The sequence below is a fragment of the Cydia amplana genome, chromosome 5 (assembly GCF_948474715.1).
Source record: "Cydia amplana chromosome 5, ilCydAmpl1.1, whole genome shotgun sequence".
Classification (NCBI taxonomy): domain Eukaryota; kingdom Metazoa; phylum Arthropoda; class Insecta; order Lepidoptera; family Tortricidae; genus Cydia; species Cydia amplana.
The window spans coordinates 11,014,260-11,030,579 of record NC_086073.1 but is presented as its reverse complement, the minus strand read 5'-3'; the positions used below and the strand labels follow the sequence as shown (position 1 = coordinate 11,030,579).

At 38.1% G+C, this 16,320-nt stretch overlaps 3 protein-coding genes across 3 annotated transcripts; 2 read left to right on the top strand and 1 right to left on the bottom strand.

The window, feature by feature from the left end:
* The first annotated feature begins 397 nt into the window (after window positions 1–397).
* Window positions 398–1,891, top strand: LOC134648481 (AKT-interacting protein). The gene is made up of 5 exons (XM_063503001.1): window positions 398–573; window positions 681–745; window positions 833–933; window positions 1,023–1,210; window positions 1,455–1,891. The coding sequence occupies exons 1-5, from the start codon at window positions 488–490 to the stop codon at window positions 1,705–1,707; spliced, it is 693 nt and encodes a 230-aa protein (XP_063359071.1). The 5' UTR covers window positions 398–487; the 3' UTR covers window positions 1,708–1,891.
* Window positions 1,892–2,275: 384 nt separating this feature from the next.
* Window positions 2,276–3,179, bottom strand: LOC134648482 (UPF0598 protein CG30010). The gene is made up of 2 exons (XM_063503002.1): window positions 3,005–3,179; window positions 2,276–2,926 (listed from the first exon to the last, which is right to left on the bottom strand). Exons 1-2 carry the CDS (start codon window positions 3,158–3,160, stop codon window positions 2,414–2,416), a joined length of 669 nt encoding a protein of 222 aa, XP_063359072.1. The 5' UTR covers window positions 3,161–3,179; the 3' UTR covers window positions 2,276–2,413.
* A 406-nt stretch (window positions 3,180–3,585) lies between these two features.
* LOC134648024 (katanin p80 WD40 repeat-containing subunit B1) lies at window positions 3,586–14,637 on the top strand. The gene is made up of 16 exons (XM_063502455.1): window positions 3,586–3,841; window positions 3,919–4,049; window positions 4,127–4,460; window positions 4,719–4,917; window positions 5,353–5,503; window positions 5,996–6,170; window positions 7,374–7,505; window positions 7,649–7,705; window positions 8,241–8,408; window positions 10,103–10,249; window positions 11,327–11,429; window positions 11,512–11,632; window positions 12,467–12,604; window positions 13,655–13,767; window positions 13,854–13,928; window positions 14,336–14,637. The coding sequence occupies exons 1-16, from the start codon at window positions 3,811–3,813 to the stop codon at window positions 14,589–14,591; spliced, it is 2,331 nt and encodes a 776-aa protein (XP_063358525.1). The 5' UTR covers window positions 3,586–3,810; the 3' UTR covers window positions 14,592–14,637.
* Window positions 14,638–16,320: the final 1,683 nt, after the last annotated feature.

Genomic DNA, 16,320 nt, shown 5'->3' with positions numbered 1-16,320 from the left:
GTATATGATTGTACCTCTATGGTCTTGGCGGTTATGCAAGTGTTGCCAGCATAATTAAATCACATTTTAACAAAATTCTTATTTTTTAGCAAAATTAATTGAAAATTATAATAATTAAAAATATTAATTCGTACTTATTTTTATTTTAATATTAATGCCACTAAAATTATATGAATTTTATAGTGACATCTGGTGACGTAGTTTGTGTAATCGGAAGTCAACTTTACGCAATAGTATGTTGTCGGGGGCAAAATATAGAAATCGCCTGCATCTTTACTGACGTTAACTACATTTCTAGTGTCCCCCCCCTGCTCTTATCTGTGGAACAGTGTCAAACAAAACTAAACTGTCACCCACCTATACACTCAGCTGCTCTACGTTTAAGTTTTGATTTTAGAATTCATTACTTTGTGTTATTGTTTATGTTTTGGAGGCGTATACTGTAATGATTAATGATCAAAGCTGTTGGTAAATCATAGCATTCAAAATGAGCGAAGAAACAAATAGTAACGTTAAAGAAATTAGAGAACTATACTCCATGTTCCATCAGGAATACATAATTATGGCAGAATAGTAAGTAAAGCTACGATATATTCGCTGACATTAGTACTTGAGAAATGCTTGACAATGTTAAGTGTTAACAGTCTCTAATTAATTTAATTATGTTCTTAACTTTTTAGTCGTATGCTTCAAACTGAAAATTTGGAAGGGATTTATGTTATACCGTCATATGAAAACTCATTTCGTAAGTTTTACTTATCCATATACTTATGTAATATTCTTATAGCATTAAGTGTGATTTTTGTAATTCATGTCTTTCATGTGGTTTCAGAGTGGTTTGGTGTAGTCTTTGTGAGAGCGGGGTTTTATGAAGGTGGAGTGTTTAGGTTCACCCTTACATTACCTGATAAATTTCCCAACGAAGAAGTTCCTGTAAGTACATTTAATAATAAAGATACCTATATACAATTATCTTCATAATGGTTAATTCATTACTATAATCAATTGCTAATTATTTTCAGGTTTTAGCATTTACTTCACATTTATACCATCCTGCCGTTGATGCCAACACAGGCATTCTTAATCTGAGCCAAGTGTTCCCTCAGTGGGACAGAAAAAGGAACCATATATGGCACATCTTGAAATATCTACACTTAATATTTCATAATTTGAACATGAAAACACCCACTAATGTAGAGGCTTCAGTAGCGTAAGTTAATCTTATAAAAAGTTTTACAACATAGCAGTGGCGGCGCATCAAACATATCCATAGGCAAGCATAATTTGGCTTACATATCCTTTACAACTCTGCTCAAATGTCCAAAAACAGGCAAGCCATCCAGGCAAGGCGTCCAAAAACAGGGAATCTGGTTTTATGGATGCGCCACCACTGCAACATAGGTAATTAAGCACATGGACTAGGTATAACAGTAATAAATAAATAACCTTTTTAGGTATAAAACAAACAGAAAGATTTTCACAGAAAAAGTTAAAGAGTGTGTAGTTGCCAGCATTGACCATGTTTATGATGAACCACCAACTGAAGACAAGCACTACATAACATTTAAACCCTATGACTCAAAAATCCACGACTCAGCAAGACATCAAATGCTGAAACCATCCACACCTGATGAAGGCATGAATCAGGGCATGTCATGGGTGCAACCAGGATCTTACCAGCCGTTCTCCAAGGAGGAAACCGCATAAACTATTCTTTATTATCATTAGTATTAATGCAGATTATTATACAGCCATATTGAACACCTGTGATAAAGAAGCAATTACATATTAATAACCACTAATTGATATCAAATAATAATATTTCTCCAGAGGTAATAATTAAAACTAAAGTGTTACAAGTATTATAAAAGTTTATTCAGTAACAAGGACACAGCAGCGACCCAAAACTAAAAAATCCGGCCAAGTGCGAGTCGGACTCGCGCACGGAGGGTTCCGCACCATCAACAAAAAATAGAGCAAAACAAGCAAAAAAACGGTCACCCATCCAAGTCCTGACCCCGCCGCACGTTTGTTGTATGGGAGCCCCACTTAATTCTTTATTTTATTCTGTTTTTAGTATTTGTTGTTATAGCGGCAACAGAAATCCATCATCTGTGAAAATTTCAACTGCCTAGCTATCACGGTTCGTGAGATACAGCCTGGTGACAGACAGACGGACGGACGGACAGCGGAGTCTTAGTAATAGGGTCCCGTTTTTACCCTTTGGGTACGGAACCCTAATAAAAAAACATCACTAAAGACCATTTGTGTGGTTGACGAAGTTTATTAGCACAGGAGCTGTTAGTATTTACAGTATTTAATAATGTTTGTTATGATTCTTAAGTTCACAAGAACTAGTTAACATTTTGTACAAGTAATTCTAATATCAATAACAATAATTATATTTAGCTAGCTAATCAGGATCAGTCTTTATTTTTATTCCATGTTCATCTACTTTTTCTTGGAACCAATTTTGATCTAGTTCATATTTCTCATTTTTCCATGTAAAGTGAGTTGGTGGGTGTCCATCACCGCCGTGAAACTCAAAATGTTTACTTAGTTCTATAGAAAGTTTGGATCGCACCAAGCCAATTCCTCCATACTTGTCATCAGCAGGATGATACACTCTGCCAGTCAGGGGTAACATGTAGATTTTTTGAGGTATGAATGGTGTGATTAGTAGTTCACCTGCATATCCAAATGTAACGAAGTCTTTCTTATCTTTAGTTATAATATGTGTGTAGACAATCGGAACGTCATCACATCTTATATAATTTCTTTCTCTACCACATAAGGATATAAAAGGAAAATCTTCAGTGTATCTCCCAGTTTTGTTCAGGCGAATCCTCTTAAAAAAAAAGTCTAAAAATTTTTTCTCTTTAAAGCATGATGTAAAGTTTTTCATTTTAGAATCATCCAAAAACAACTGTAACAAAATATTACATATGAATTTATGATAACTGTAATATAACATAAGATAAATCTTCCAAATATAGATACGCACCATCCCTTGATGATCTATGTAGTAAAAGTATTCTCTGATTTTAGGCTCTGGTTCTTGACCTTGCACATAATGCAGCATACACTTTTGAGCTACTGTCTGATTCCGCAAACTACCCCAGTAACGAGGCACCTGTAACAACGGCGAAAGTGCCTTCATGATTAAGAAATATATTAAAAAAAAAAAAATATTCGTAGGAGTCCAATGTTAGTGTCCAGACTGCTATGTTTTGAACTTTGATAGGAAACGTCATTTTGGGGCTGCCAGTGCAATGAAAGGTGATAAACTTGTTGTGGGGGTGGTGAGGGCTTTAAAGCCCTAACACACTACCGCACCAAGGTCACGGTGCGCCGCACCCATTTTAAACGTCAAACTACTATGAAATTTTGATTTTAAAAATAAAACTTGCACTGCGTGTGCTTTCAATTTCGTTGCAGACTTTTCTTGGACCGCACCAAGGTCGCGGTGCGGTAGTGTGCTACGGCTTATATAGGCGTTTGTAGAGTACTTAAACATCTGTATTTTCATTGTATTTTAATACGTCAAAACTAAATGTGCGTATCTGTGGTACTTGCTAATGTCATAATCCATCCATCCAATCCATTTTCATTTTGTCTGATTCTAAATAAAAACAACTGTTTAGTAAATACCCCAACCAAGATTTCAAGTGTTTTTCTCTTAATGCATCAATAGTTTGACAAATAACTAATTTCGTCATCCCTATTTAATACATTTTGGCTTTCCTTCGCACAATTCGCAAGGTTAACTTCTCCGTAAATGGAATGGAACTTTGAAAACTACAACTAATCATGGATTCAATGAGAAGATCATGGAAACTACGTATGTATTCATTTCAAATCAATACGTTATCATAATATATAAACAACATAAAACTTAAGCCTGATACTATGTTACAGAGGAATTCGTCGCCCACAAGGCGAATGTCAACTGTTTGGCCATGGGGCACAAATCCAATCAAGTCCTAGCCACTGGAGGCGATGACAAAAAAGTTAATCTATGGGCCATTGGTAGGCAAAGCTGTTTGATGGTGAGTGAACAATACCGATTGTAGTTGCTCTTGTATTTATAATTGGAAAATAGTATTAATCCAATTAAAAATTTTAGAGTTTGAGTGGGCACACAACCCCAGTAGAATGTGTGTGTTTTGGCCACTCTGAAGATTTAGTCTGTGCTGGCTCGCAGACTGGAGCTCTGAAAATATGGGACTTGGAGGCAGCAAAACTACTCAGAACATTTACTGGACATAAAGGAGCTATCAAGTGTATGGATTTCCATCCATACGGGGATTATTTAACTACAGGCTCTTGTGACAATAATATTAAACTGTGGGACACAAGGAAAAGAGGCTGTATTGTGACATATTCCAGTCACAGACTTGCTGTAAACAGTTTGCAGTTTAGCCCAGATGGCCAATGGATTGCCTCAGCATGTGAAGATGGTAACTCTTGTTTTTATAAAGTGTAGTTTGCAGATAAGGTATTTTCAGCTACAGATTAATTAATTATAAACCAGATCTCCATCAAATTGGTTCATTTGCGTCACTTGTGTTGTGGTGTACACTTAGTACATACTTATAGCACAACATTGAAAACAGAATCAAATTGTTATTAAGCCTGATTATTTTTAACTAACATTACAGATTACACGGACATGTGGTGGTCCAGTCTATGACTAATGTTTTGTTTATTTATGTCAGGTATTGTCAAAGTATGGGATGTAAGAGTGGGCAAGGTTCTGCAGGAGTTTAGAGAGCATACAGCGGCTGTCACTTGTGTAAAGTTCCACCCCCACGAGTTCCTCCTGGCTAGCTGCGGTATGGACAGGACTGTCAACTTCTGGGACATGGAGAAATTTCAATTGGTATCTAAGTTTGAAAAGGAGAACACTTCTATTAGGTAATCTGGCCATATACTAAACATCTTTACTAAAATATATGAATACACTTCACTGTATAGTGTTGGAATTCCAAAGCACTTTCCACACACCATGGCAGCCATGGCACTTTCAAAGAGGACAAAACATAAGTGGACACATTGATGTGATCATGTCAGCTTTAAGCTGTCTGTGCATTCACATATAATAATAATAATACAAGGAGTTGTCAAATTTGAACCTTCACATCATTGACATAGTGTTGAAAAGTGAAAAATTATTTGAAAACATTTATAAAGTTGATTATTGTTAAAGTATGGAAGCCAAAGCCACATTTGATTTGATCTGCATTCATGCTTTGGCATTTAATTCTTTCTAATTTCCATACATAGTTAAGAGAAATCTTATCTTTACCAGATTTATTTTGTTCTATACATGGTCTCCAATTCCTGTTTTAGGTCTATGGTGTTCAGTGACGATGGCACAACTCTTCTGGGTTGTGGTAATGATGGTCTGCATGTAATTGGGTGGGAGCCTGCTCGAGTATTTGACACTGTACATGGCCACTGGGGCCAAACTCATGACATCACAGTTGCCCATACACAACTTGTAAGTACTATAATAGCTTTTTGTAATATGAGTATGTAGGTCATTGGTTATTCTTAAAGACTTGCTCAATCTAATTAAAGCTGTAAGTTATGGACCTAATGTCTAATTAATATATCTACATGATCCCTATATTGAAATGCTATATTGTCTATAAAATGTGCGAGTCAATCTGGGCTCCTCTACAATGACTCTTACTGAGTGAATTGCATACTATATGTACAACCCGATGGCAACTGCGCTTGAGAATTATTTAGGAGAATTTATAAAATAATTTTATTTCTGTAATATGTAAAATCATTTTTTAAATACAATTACCATTTGTAAAATACATTTTCCTACTTTTCTATGACACTATTTCAGTCTCAAAAAATATGCATGAAGGAGAGTCAACAGCAGATCTATCAATCAATTAGAACAAGAAAATATTATATTTAGTATGTATACCCGTAGAACAAATGTATGTACTATGTAATGTATATTTTGTAATTACAGATTGCTGGGTCATTCCATTCAACATATGTGTGTTTGTCAGTGGTTGATCTCAATAAGGTCCATCCATTTGGAGGGCCGCCACCAGTGACACCACCTGTGGTGCGAGATTTGTCGCCCTTCCAAAAAGGACAGTCTGTCAGGAAAAGTTTCTCAAAGGAAAAACCATCTAAAGAAGGTACATAATATAAAAGTAGTACTAACACAGTCAAATTATTTAACTCCAGAGTTCCAATATTTATTAAAAAGGTTGATAAGTGGAAGCATACCTAGAACCAAAGCCAAGGCCTGTTAATTATTGAGAAAAGGTGGTCCATAGTTAAATTCACGTTGACCTATCAATTTTTAGTTCGTATAGTCCACTCATCGTAATGCATCGCAGCCATATGCTGTATGCTTGTTTTAAGGTATTTATGTATGGGTCAATAGTTGCCTGAAAATAAAGATTTTTCATTTCATTTCATTAATGAACTTAGAAGTCGTGTAAGTTACGCATTGTAGTTGGTATGTTAAAGAAGAGACGCTTTCCAGATAGATTTTCGTACATTGTTGGTATCTCTATAGAGATGAAGACACATGTTGAATTTTATAACAAAATCTAGTCAAATAGATAGCAAATGAGCAATTAATCACCATATTATGGAAATAAAAAAAATATGTGGAAATAATACAAAAATACAGCACCTGAAAGTTTCAAAATTTAAGTTTTTTCTTAACTTCCAAAAACGAAATAAGTAAGGATACCATTCGATTCCTCACATTTTACCCGAAAAAAGATTGTATAGCAACTAGCAACTATACACATAATCGCAATATTTCACCGACAAAAACGCAATTTTCTTGTTTTGTTCATACTTCAAGATGCGCTCTCAGTGACCTTGACGTCACGTTCACATATCAATTTGTTCGGGGCGTTTCGCGAGTGAAGTACGACAGTCGAACTTTGACTATCATTTCTGACTTTTGTATTGCTTTAATGCAATGGGTCCCATAGAGACATTTGACCCTAAAAACAAACCTGATTGATTGGCAAATAGTGATAGCAACAGGCGGGTACAAGAATCTATTTGGATAGTGTCTCTGCTTTAGAAAGTCGCGATCTAATGGCATTTTGTCAAAAAGTACAAGTATTTTTTTTTGTCAACTAGTTTATGACAATTGAATTCATTGTCATCAATTATTGAAAATATTTTATATTCAGAAACATTCGTCGGCGAAGTGCGCTTGGACGTGTGGTGGTAGTGAGGGGCGTAAGCCTAAATATTTTGTGGAAAATCTTACCCAGATCAACCACGCCCAAACTAAGAAAAGCCTTATTTATACAAGCTTTCATGTGGGTTATCTACTTATCTCATTCCGACTCCCGCTTTCACATTTGAAGTGATCCATAAGTCAACCCCCCTGGATGAGAAGACCGCGGAGGAGTCCATGTCAGGCACCGAAGCGGACGAGGACGGCGCGGTCATATCCAACATCCATGACTACACAGAAATCTTTCGGCCTTCCAGGGCATGTGAGTAATTGAGTATACTCTCACCTGCTTTCTGTTCGAAATACATTCTTTAGCTTTTAACATAAATGTTGATGTACATGTTGATTCACGGTCGAACCAGACTCAAGCCTGTTATGATACTAATTAATGAATTCATTATTTAGTGAATCGCACACCGCCACCAGCAACTAGTTTATCCTCTGAAGACTACTCATTGCCAGGTAAGAAGCAACTCATTAAATACAAAAAAATAATAAACTAAGACTTAATGTGATTCTAAAATTTAAATGATTAAGTACAAACATCAATTAGCCTTTAAAAAAACAGTTATCATCATCATTAATCATCATAAAATCAGCTTAAAGACTCATACCATTTCATAAACATGCATATAGAATAGTCATCCACCTTGTTACGTAAATCGAAAACTTACACTTATCATTGAAACTTTACGCTAAGCAGATATTTTATCCTAAAACACGCGCGAGCGCTCCTTGCCACTTAAACTTGGACATTGACACTTGGCTCCAATAAACAGGTGGTTCAGCTCCGGAGCTGTTTTTTACAGTTCAATCGAAATCTACTGACAAAACGGGCTTGTCAGACTAAGGGTCGGTTACACCAAACTGTTCGTGTCGTTAAAGAGTTCGCTAAATTTTTATGTATGGATAGTTTCATAGTAAAGCGCTGGCTGACGTTGATCAGTCTGTCAAATGTGGTTGGTGCAACTGGCCCTAAGTTCAGTATAAACTGCAGCCGAGGAGTGCATGGGCAAGCCGGGCGCGGGGCTCAGCACGTCGCTGCGCGACCTGCTGCTCGACGAGCCGCCGCGGCCCGCGCCGCAGCCGTCGCCGCCGCAGCGGCACCGCGCCGACTACTCGCGCATACCCACCTCCACTACCGGCAAGGCGGACCCCTTCTCAAGTAAGATGTCGCTGCTGTGCTATAGGAATAGGACCGGGTCTCTATTGTTTCCCAAATAGTTTTAAGCCATAATGTGTTGTTTGCCCGAATTTTCGTTACTCATAATTCATTTGGTTCAGAAACGCGTCACTTTTCAGGTTTGCCATAAAACAAACCTAACCTAACCTATCTATAGGATAACCTAACGAAAATCCTGAAATGTTAACGGTTTCAGTTTTATGACTAATGATAATATGAAAAACAATACATTATGACTTAAAACTTTATGGGGAAACAACGGGACCCCGAATAGGACCCACATTAACCTAAGTGAAGACCGGGGTCATATGACTCATATCACTATCTTTCTCAATCTGCTGATACTGCACGGGCGAATTCCCCTGCCTGATTAATTTCAATCAATTAATAAAGCTAGTATCTGAGCACACCATTACGAGACCCGATGATCTCTGGCGTTACCGCAGCGGCACCACGCCGGGTACCCGCCTCTACTACCGTCAAAACAGTGTCCTTTTCAAGTCAGATAACTGCAAATTTGTTAAACGGGTCAATCAACTATTTCTTGTTGTTATTCTGTCCCATCAGCGAGAAGACAATAGTAGCATAGATTGTTAGAAGAACTGCTGTACCATGTTCTACTAACATGCTCAGTAGATGTCCCATTATGGAAAGGTCTTATAACTACCATAAAATGCAAGTTTGGTTCATTTAAATACGAAAAACCTAGAATTTTAAGAGTGACTCAGGAGACCGTAACCATAGCAACGTGTGACAAGAAAAAGTTTATTAACCCAAATACGGGTTCCTTTCCTTGGCCATGCCGGTATTGCTGGTCTCAATACATCTTTATAAGGCCTGATGTCGCGTCCTTTCGATGCTCCGTCTGTCGCAACCGCCGTGTCATTGCAACGACTGCTTGCGCGTACCCTAATCCACTACCGTCAAAGCAGAGCATTTTTCGAGTAAAATATCTGCAGCTTTGCTAAATAATGTTAGCTGGCTACATAACTCGTCATTAGGCGACCTGATATCAGACGAATCACTGCTGTGACGCTGTACCGATTACTTGTGGATTTCAAACCTACCTCGACTGCCGTCATGGCGTAAGTGAGTGATGTACTAACTATGTAAATACTAATTTGCTTCACTAAGTCAATACTTTACGTCTTACTAAGGTTACGGTTACGGTAAGCATAGCACACGTCATTAGGTCATCACGTTCAAGTTATTATTAGATTACTTGATCTTGAATATCTTGATCTTCTATGATGATCTCTTGATCTATTTACATATTACCTTAATAAACATAATTGCTAGTGAATTTACCAAAATTCGAATTTGACCTTAAAATCTTGACAAAAATAATTATACTTACTTATACTTGGTCAAGCAGATCTTGTCAGTAGAAAAAGGCGGCAAATTTGAAAAATGTAGGCGCGAAAAGATATCGTCCCATAGAAAATTTGAATTTCGCGCCTTTTTTTACTGAAAATTTAAGATATGCTTGACCAGCTATAACTACAAATCTAAATTATATTAATGTTTTGATCATTCATTAATAATAAAAGACGTACAAAGATATAGGTAATCTTCAACAACATAACAACAGTAATGATTAACAATACAGTAACAAGACTCAATTATGGCCAATTTTGACATTATAATTGTATTTTTCATGCGCTCATTTAACCCAGGGCCGGTGGAGAGCAACGCTAAAGAGGATAACACATTCACAGCTCCGCCAAAGCCTGCCTCCCGGGACTATGTCATGCCCCAGCCTCACGCAGCCAACTCGCTTAACCGACATAACTCATGTAAAGAATCTAAAACTACTGACATGTGTAAGTGTAATTATTGTCTGGAGTGGACTGGACATCATCTGAGAGATAACACGAGAAAAAAACAATTTCGAGAATAATTAAAGCAACCGCTATGTCCGCTATGCCTAAGCTAATTATACGGTTAAAGGCTTGGCCAGACACAGAGCGCGACGCAGCGCCGCGTCCGCGCCGCGCGACCGCGGCACATGCTAACAGGTTACCGACGTCAAACAGACTGCGTCCCGCCGGTATCACGCCCCGCTTCTGTCGCGCCCCGCGCCGCGCGGCCCCTTGCGTCCGCGCAGCGCTGGGTCACATCAGTCGGATCGGACGTTAGGCAGCGAGCGGTGGCGCGCGGCCGCGCCGCGTTCCCGCGCGGCCGCGCCGCGTTCCCGCGCGGCCGCGCCGCGTTCGCACGCGCGATGAGGGCGTGTTGAGAGCGCGGTCCGCGCGCGCCCTGTTTGAACAGTCATCGCGTCGGCATCACGCGGCGCTGCGTCGCGCTCTGTGTCTGGCCAAGCCTTTAACTTACATATTTTAAGGCAGTACATGTCGCGCGAGTGACTTAAAATAGGTGAGTTTAACCGCGTAATTAGCTTAGTGTTAGTATGACTCATAACAGTTTAAATTCGAGCAACAGCTATATTGACATCCACTGATAAACAGCTGCCAGGCACATCTAGTAATAAGGATATTAGAGTAAACTAGCTAAAGGGGTTTTCTTGCTTTCAAAATTGTGTGGTTTTTCCAAAGCTAGTTCTTTGTTTATGAGATATGTGTGTGTGTGCGTGTGTGTTTGTATATAATGTGTCGCAATCGCAATAAAGTCATAGAGTTTACTTTAATATTCCATAGCGTCAAGTAGTAACACATTGAGATGAGATTGTGACTATCTCGCGTTCATTACAGATAACTAGCTTACTTGGTATGGAAAGATCTGGGAATTTCCAGTTCCGCTACTGTTTTTGTATAGAAAAATAATAATAATACGGAAGCATCTAAACATGGAGACCCACAAACTGTATATCTTATATTAAGTAGGTGATCTAATTATAACAGTAGGTGCATGAAGAATGACTTGTTTTTCTTTTTCACCAGCTGGGAACCTATTAAGATCCAGCAACAGTGAAATGTCATTAGTTCCACCGTCACTAGGACCACGGTCTCTTTCATTTACCAGGACGTCTTCAGAAACAACAAGGTACTGTCTGTTCTAACAAGCAATGATACCTAATACGTCATGATCTTCAAGCATTTATTTATTTAACTTTGTTTATTTTTAGGCGACGAGTAGATAATATAGTGAGGGAGACCGTGGTCGTCTCTACAGATACGGATGAGCCAGAGTTCGTGCCCTGCGCCACAGACAGGCCCGTCGGGTTGGATCTCGACGAATTTTTACCAGTACGTAAAAACTTTACTTCATTATCCATACTATACAGGGTGGCCCATTTAGATCGGTCAGTATGGGAAAGTATGAAATTAAAAACAAGAAAAATTGCATTCATACATTTAAAAAAAAACCTGTACCCAAAGGCTACCAGCGTACTGCAATAGTATATAACTCTGTATGTTTGTTACCTCTTCACGCTTAAACTGCTAAAGCTACTTTGGGGCCCGAGGAAGGAGATAGGGTAGTTTTAATCAATCAACATTATGATTCCACGCCGACAAAGTCACGGGCAAAAGTTAATTTAGTGAATAGGGATGATGACACATGTTGAATTTTATAACAAAATCTAGTAAAATAGATAGCAAACGAGCAATTTATCACAATAATGTGGATATTAAAATAAAATATTGAAAAATTACAAAATTACAGAACCTGAAAGATTCCAAATTTAAGTTTTTTTTTTAACTCCCAAAAACGATAAAAGTAAGGGTACCATTCGATTCCTTACATTTCATCCAAAAAAATATTGTATAGCAACTATATACATAAACGCAATATTTCACCGACAAAAACGCAATTTTCTTGTTTTGTCCATACTACAAGATGGGCGATGACGTCACGGCCTCCGGCCGTTTTGTATAGGGCGTTTCGCGAGTGAAGTGCGACTGTCGGACTTTGACTACAATTTCTGACTTTTGTGTTGCTTTAATGCAATGGGTCCCATATAGACATTTGATCCTAAAAACAAACCCGATCGATTGATACCATATTTTTTTTTGTCATGTAGCCTATTGGCCTAGTGAACGGTATTTGGTGCACTTGGTACATCGTATTTGTTTGTGTAGAGGGCGCTAGCGGTGGGCGGCGCGCGGCGCGGCGTGCGCGGCGGGCCCGAGCCCAGCGAGCAGGAGGTGCTCGGCGTCATGATGCGCGGACACGACTCCATGATGGCCGTGCTCAGCGCCAGGCAGCGGGCGCTGCAGGTACCAAACAACTCTATCCCATAGTCTAATAAAACATGGTCTTCTCTTCCCAGAGTGACACAAGCTTACGTCACAATAACATTGCCACTTTATATAGCGCTATTGCACATTATTATACAGGGTGCTTCCTGTAACAGGGGCAATAAATTAAACTAAAGGCTGTACTCCTCAAACTGACCAACATTTGTTCAGCAACTTTTAAAAATTGTGAATCCTTTAGACTTCCTCTTTTTCATACAAAATAAATATTGCCTTCAATGTACGCTGACATTAGTGTATTTGACGTAGCTTGTCACTCTTTAAACATAACAAAATTTGGAATACATTTCGTCTTAGAATAAACTTTAAAGTGTAATAAAAATCAAAACATGAGTTATTTTCAAAAGTTGCTGAACAAATGTTGGTCAGTTTGAGGAGTACAGCCTACAGTTTAATTTATTGCTCCTGTTACAGGAAGCACCCTGTATAGCGCTGTCGCATGATGACGTAGGCTTGTGTCAGTCACGTGGTCGGAAGAGAGTACCAGGCGGAGTATATTATTATACCATGCTCTATCCTATCTAGGATACAACACGATCAGGGGTCTACTGCGGACTCTAATATTATTCATATATCATATATCATAATTAACGAAAAAATGACCTAGCCCTCCAATGACAAAAACACAAATCAAAATATTTCATACAATAATTTGATTTGTACTCTAAATTGTATTCTAAGTTATAGTCTGGCAAACACAACTTGTCAGTCAGTAAGCTACTACTAGCGTAAGACAGACAGTATGATTCTCTCTGTCTGTTTGAAATGAGACAGTCCTGGGCTTCAATTCTAGTATATACAAGAGACAACAAGAAGAGAAATGTAAACGGAGCCTCTCGTATACAATCTCCTGTCGATGTGACATTATGTTATGACTGAATATTTCCGACGTTAATAATTGGAGGAGAGTTCGTCAGATTATGAGTATTATGACATTTAAGACGTACCTTATATATTTATCTTTATCCACATATTCAAGTTAAATTACTTGTGTTCTGTTTTCTATTTCAGATATTCCATTCAGTTCGAGTTAATAAAAATTTAAAAATTGCCTTAGAATCAGTAATCGCTCTGGAGGATACATCAGTAATTTTAGACATTTTGAACGTCATGGCGCATAAACCGTAAGTTGTTCTTTGAAAATGTCATACACTTTTGCATAACTATTCGAGTTAGAACCGTTTCATTTTAATTTGTTGTATTGTTTCAGGTCACTCTGGAATTTAGACATTTGCCTTTTAATGCTTCCTAAAATATACGAATTATTGCAGAGCAAATATGAATCGTAAGTATACTTGAATATCGCCATCAAAATAATTATACCTAACCATATAGAAATATAGTAAGACAAGAGTGCTCACTCCATACATCAGTTCAGACTATTAATTTCAGTGTCTACATCTAGCATCGAGTAGCGGAACTATCAGTACTGCTACTTGACAATAGATGTAGCAGTACTGATAGTTCCGCTTCTCGATGCTAGATGCTAATTATAGTCTTTTTGGTTCTAAAACTGATGTATGGAGTGAGCACTCTATGTATTTTTTTCTCTATGACCTAATACACTACACCTAAGCGTTGTCATTTCTAGTTGACGATTTTTAACGATTGTATAGAAAAGGTAGTAATGCGGCGTTTCATTCTATAAGAAACAAACTAGCGCAGGTTGTTAAGATTGTTCCACCGTGTCAGGTACATGCAATGCGGCTGCAACGCCCTCCGGCTGATCGTGCGCAACTTCTCGTCCGTGGTGCGCGCCAACGTGTCGGCGCCGGTGCGCACGCTGGGCGTGGACATCCCGCGCGAGGAGCGCTACGCCAAGTGCGCGCAGATCCACCGCCTGCTGCTCGACGTGCGCGCCTTCCTGCTCAAGCGGCAGACGCTGCAGGGCCGGCTCGGCGCCGCCTTCCGCGACCTACACACGCTCATGCAGCAGGGGCTCGACTGACCGTCGCAATCGCGTCCAGGTTATATTACAAATTACATACCATAGACGAGAGCTGTACACGTATACGGTTGAACATAATAGTGTACACAAACGGCCGCACCGGGCCGAACCTTGGCGCACGTTCGATTGTGTGCAAGGTGGTCCGCGGTACGTCCGTTAAGGACGCAGTTATAAGTGAGAGCGAAAAAGATATTTTGACCGCACCAAGGTCGAGGTCCGGTACGCCCGTCTGTAATGGCTTTAAACTTGGAAAGTAACTTTACTATACTTCTTATGTCTACATGCGATGCATTTTAAGTGGCCTTTTAATTAAGTATTAATATGCGATATTTTGTGAATGTTTTCGAAAAATGTATATGTGACTGACTAAACATTTTTTTACGATACTACCTTTTTGGTTTCCTGACTGGCAAATATACCTAAATATGTTTTAGTTTTTATCCAAGAAACCTATAAATATGTATAATTTTGTAGAGAGAATCCGTCGTACCCTGATTGAAATTAAAAAGTATTAAATTTGTCATCATGAAGCCCCAAGAATTTAAATTAACTCGGGCATAATTCCATGTTATCGTTAGTTTTAGTCTATCTCAAATTGTTTCTTAAATTCCGTCCTTTAGTTACAACGCCCCATTATTAATAAGTAGGTATTTAGTATGATTTTTTAATTTAACAAATTGAACTTTATCTATATCATGAGACTCATTATATTTTATAAAACAACTACCTATACTCAATAGCATTTTAAATGTCTGCATTTTGTACTGCTTTGGGTTATTGTGGATTGTTTTCAAAACGAACTCCATTATGATTATAACTAATATAATTTTATAACACATTAACTATGGCCATGACAAAAAAAACTGAATTTGTGCTGTCCTTAGATCCAGACCAGTATATTTTACAAAATTTTATAGGTACCTACTTACTTTTCAATGCAAACACGTTTGTGTTAGGTTAAGTTAGGAATGTTTCTAGAATTAATTAATAGATTTCTAAAGAAAAGTAAGCCACCTTTTGGATCAAAAATTGACAGCGTTTGATATGAGAGACATGATTGAGATGACAGTGGTTGTTTAGTGTTGATAAACAATTTAGATTTTTTTTTCTGAACTGGTTTGGACAAACCAAGTAGAGCCCAGCACCAACTAGGGGTTGTATGCATCTAGCGATGGAGGAAGAAGAAAATGGATATGTGTGTTGCTTTAACCCTTTTCCAGACCGACCCATCTGCAAGGTTTTCCCAAAAAAATCTAAATATACCTATTCAAATTAATTTATTAATCATTTGTTGATTCATTTGAAGGCAAGTCACATTTCCCAAAAGTTCAATCTAATTTGAACCTTAAATAGGAATGCCAAATTTGAAATTCTATTGGCTATTATGTGGTCAATATATTGTACTATGCCTGGACTTAACCCCTTGCCAGGCTTTTACTTCTTATACTGTGGGCTGTGGAAAATGTTACAGTGAACTTCCATTCCTGTTTGTGGAATAATACTTTTACATCTTATGTCTCAAATTTGTTTAGTAGACACAATCGTTTATCTATGTAGGGTAGTTGTACAGAGAATTACACATGCATGTTTTAATTTAAGTAATTAGACATCAAATGATAATGGAATAGACTGAATAATCATGTAAAAACTTAACAAAATAATTATTTAACTTCCAAGAATAAATCAACTGAAATAAATACCATTTTCAATATCTGTTAATATGCATTTA

What these genes read in the sequence shown, in the direction of transcription:
- LOC134648482 (XM_063503002.1), bottom strand. Translation starts at nt 3,160, where the DNA reads ATGAAGGCACTTTCGCCGTTGTTACAGGTGCCTCGTTACTGGGGTAGT. An exon ending in ACATAGATCATCAAGGGATG is followed by an intron (nt 2,927 to 3,004) that starts GTGCGTATCTAT and finishes ATTTTGTTACAG; the next exon opens with TTGTTTTTGGATGATTCTAA.
- LOC134648481 (XM_063503001.1), top strand. Translation starts at nt 488, where the DNA reads ATGAGCGAAGAAACAAATAGTAACGTTAAAGAAATTAGAGAACTATAC. An exon ending in TTCCCAACGAAGAAGTTCCT is followed by an intron (nt 934 to 1,022) that starts GTAAGTACATTT and finishes AATTATTTTCAG; the next exon opens with GTTTTAGCATTTACTTCACA. An exon ending in AATGTAGAGGCTTCAGTAGC is followed by an intron (nt 1,211 to 1,454) that starts GTAAGTTAATCT and finishes TAACCTTTTTAG; the next exon opens with GTATAAAACAAACAGAAAGA.
- LOC134648024 (XM_063502455.1), top strand. Translation starts at nt 3,811, where the DNA reads ATGGATTCAATGAGAAGATCATGGAAACTAC. An exon ending in GAGAAGATCATGGAAACTAC is followed by an intron (nt 3,842 to 3,918) that starts GTATGTATTCAT and finishes ACTATGTTACAG; the next exon opens with AGGAATTCGTCGCCCACAAG. An exon ending in CAAGGCGGACCCCTTCTCAA is followed by an intron (nt 8,409 to 10,102) that starts GTAAGATGTCGC and finishes CATTTAACCCAG; the next exon opens with GGCCGGTGGAGAGCAACGCT.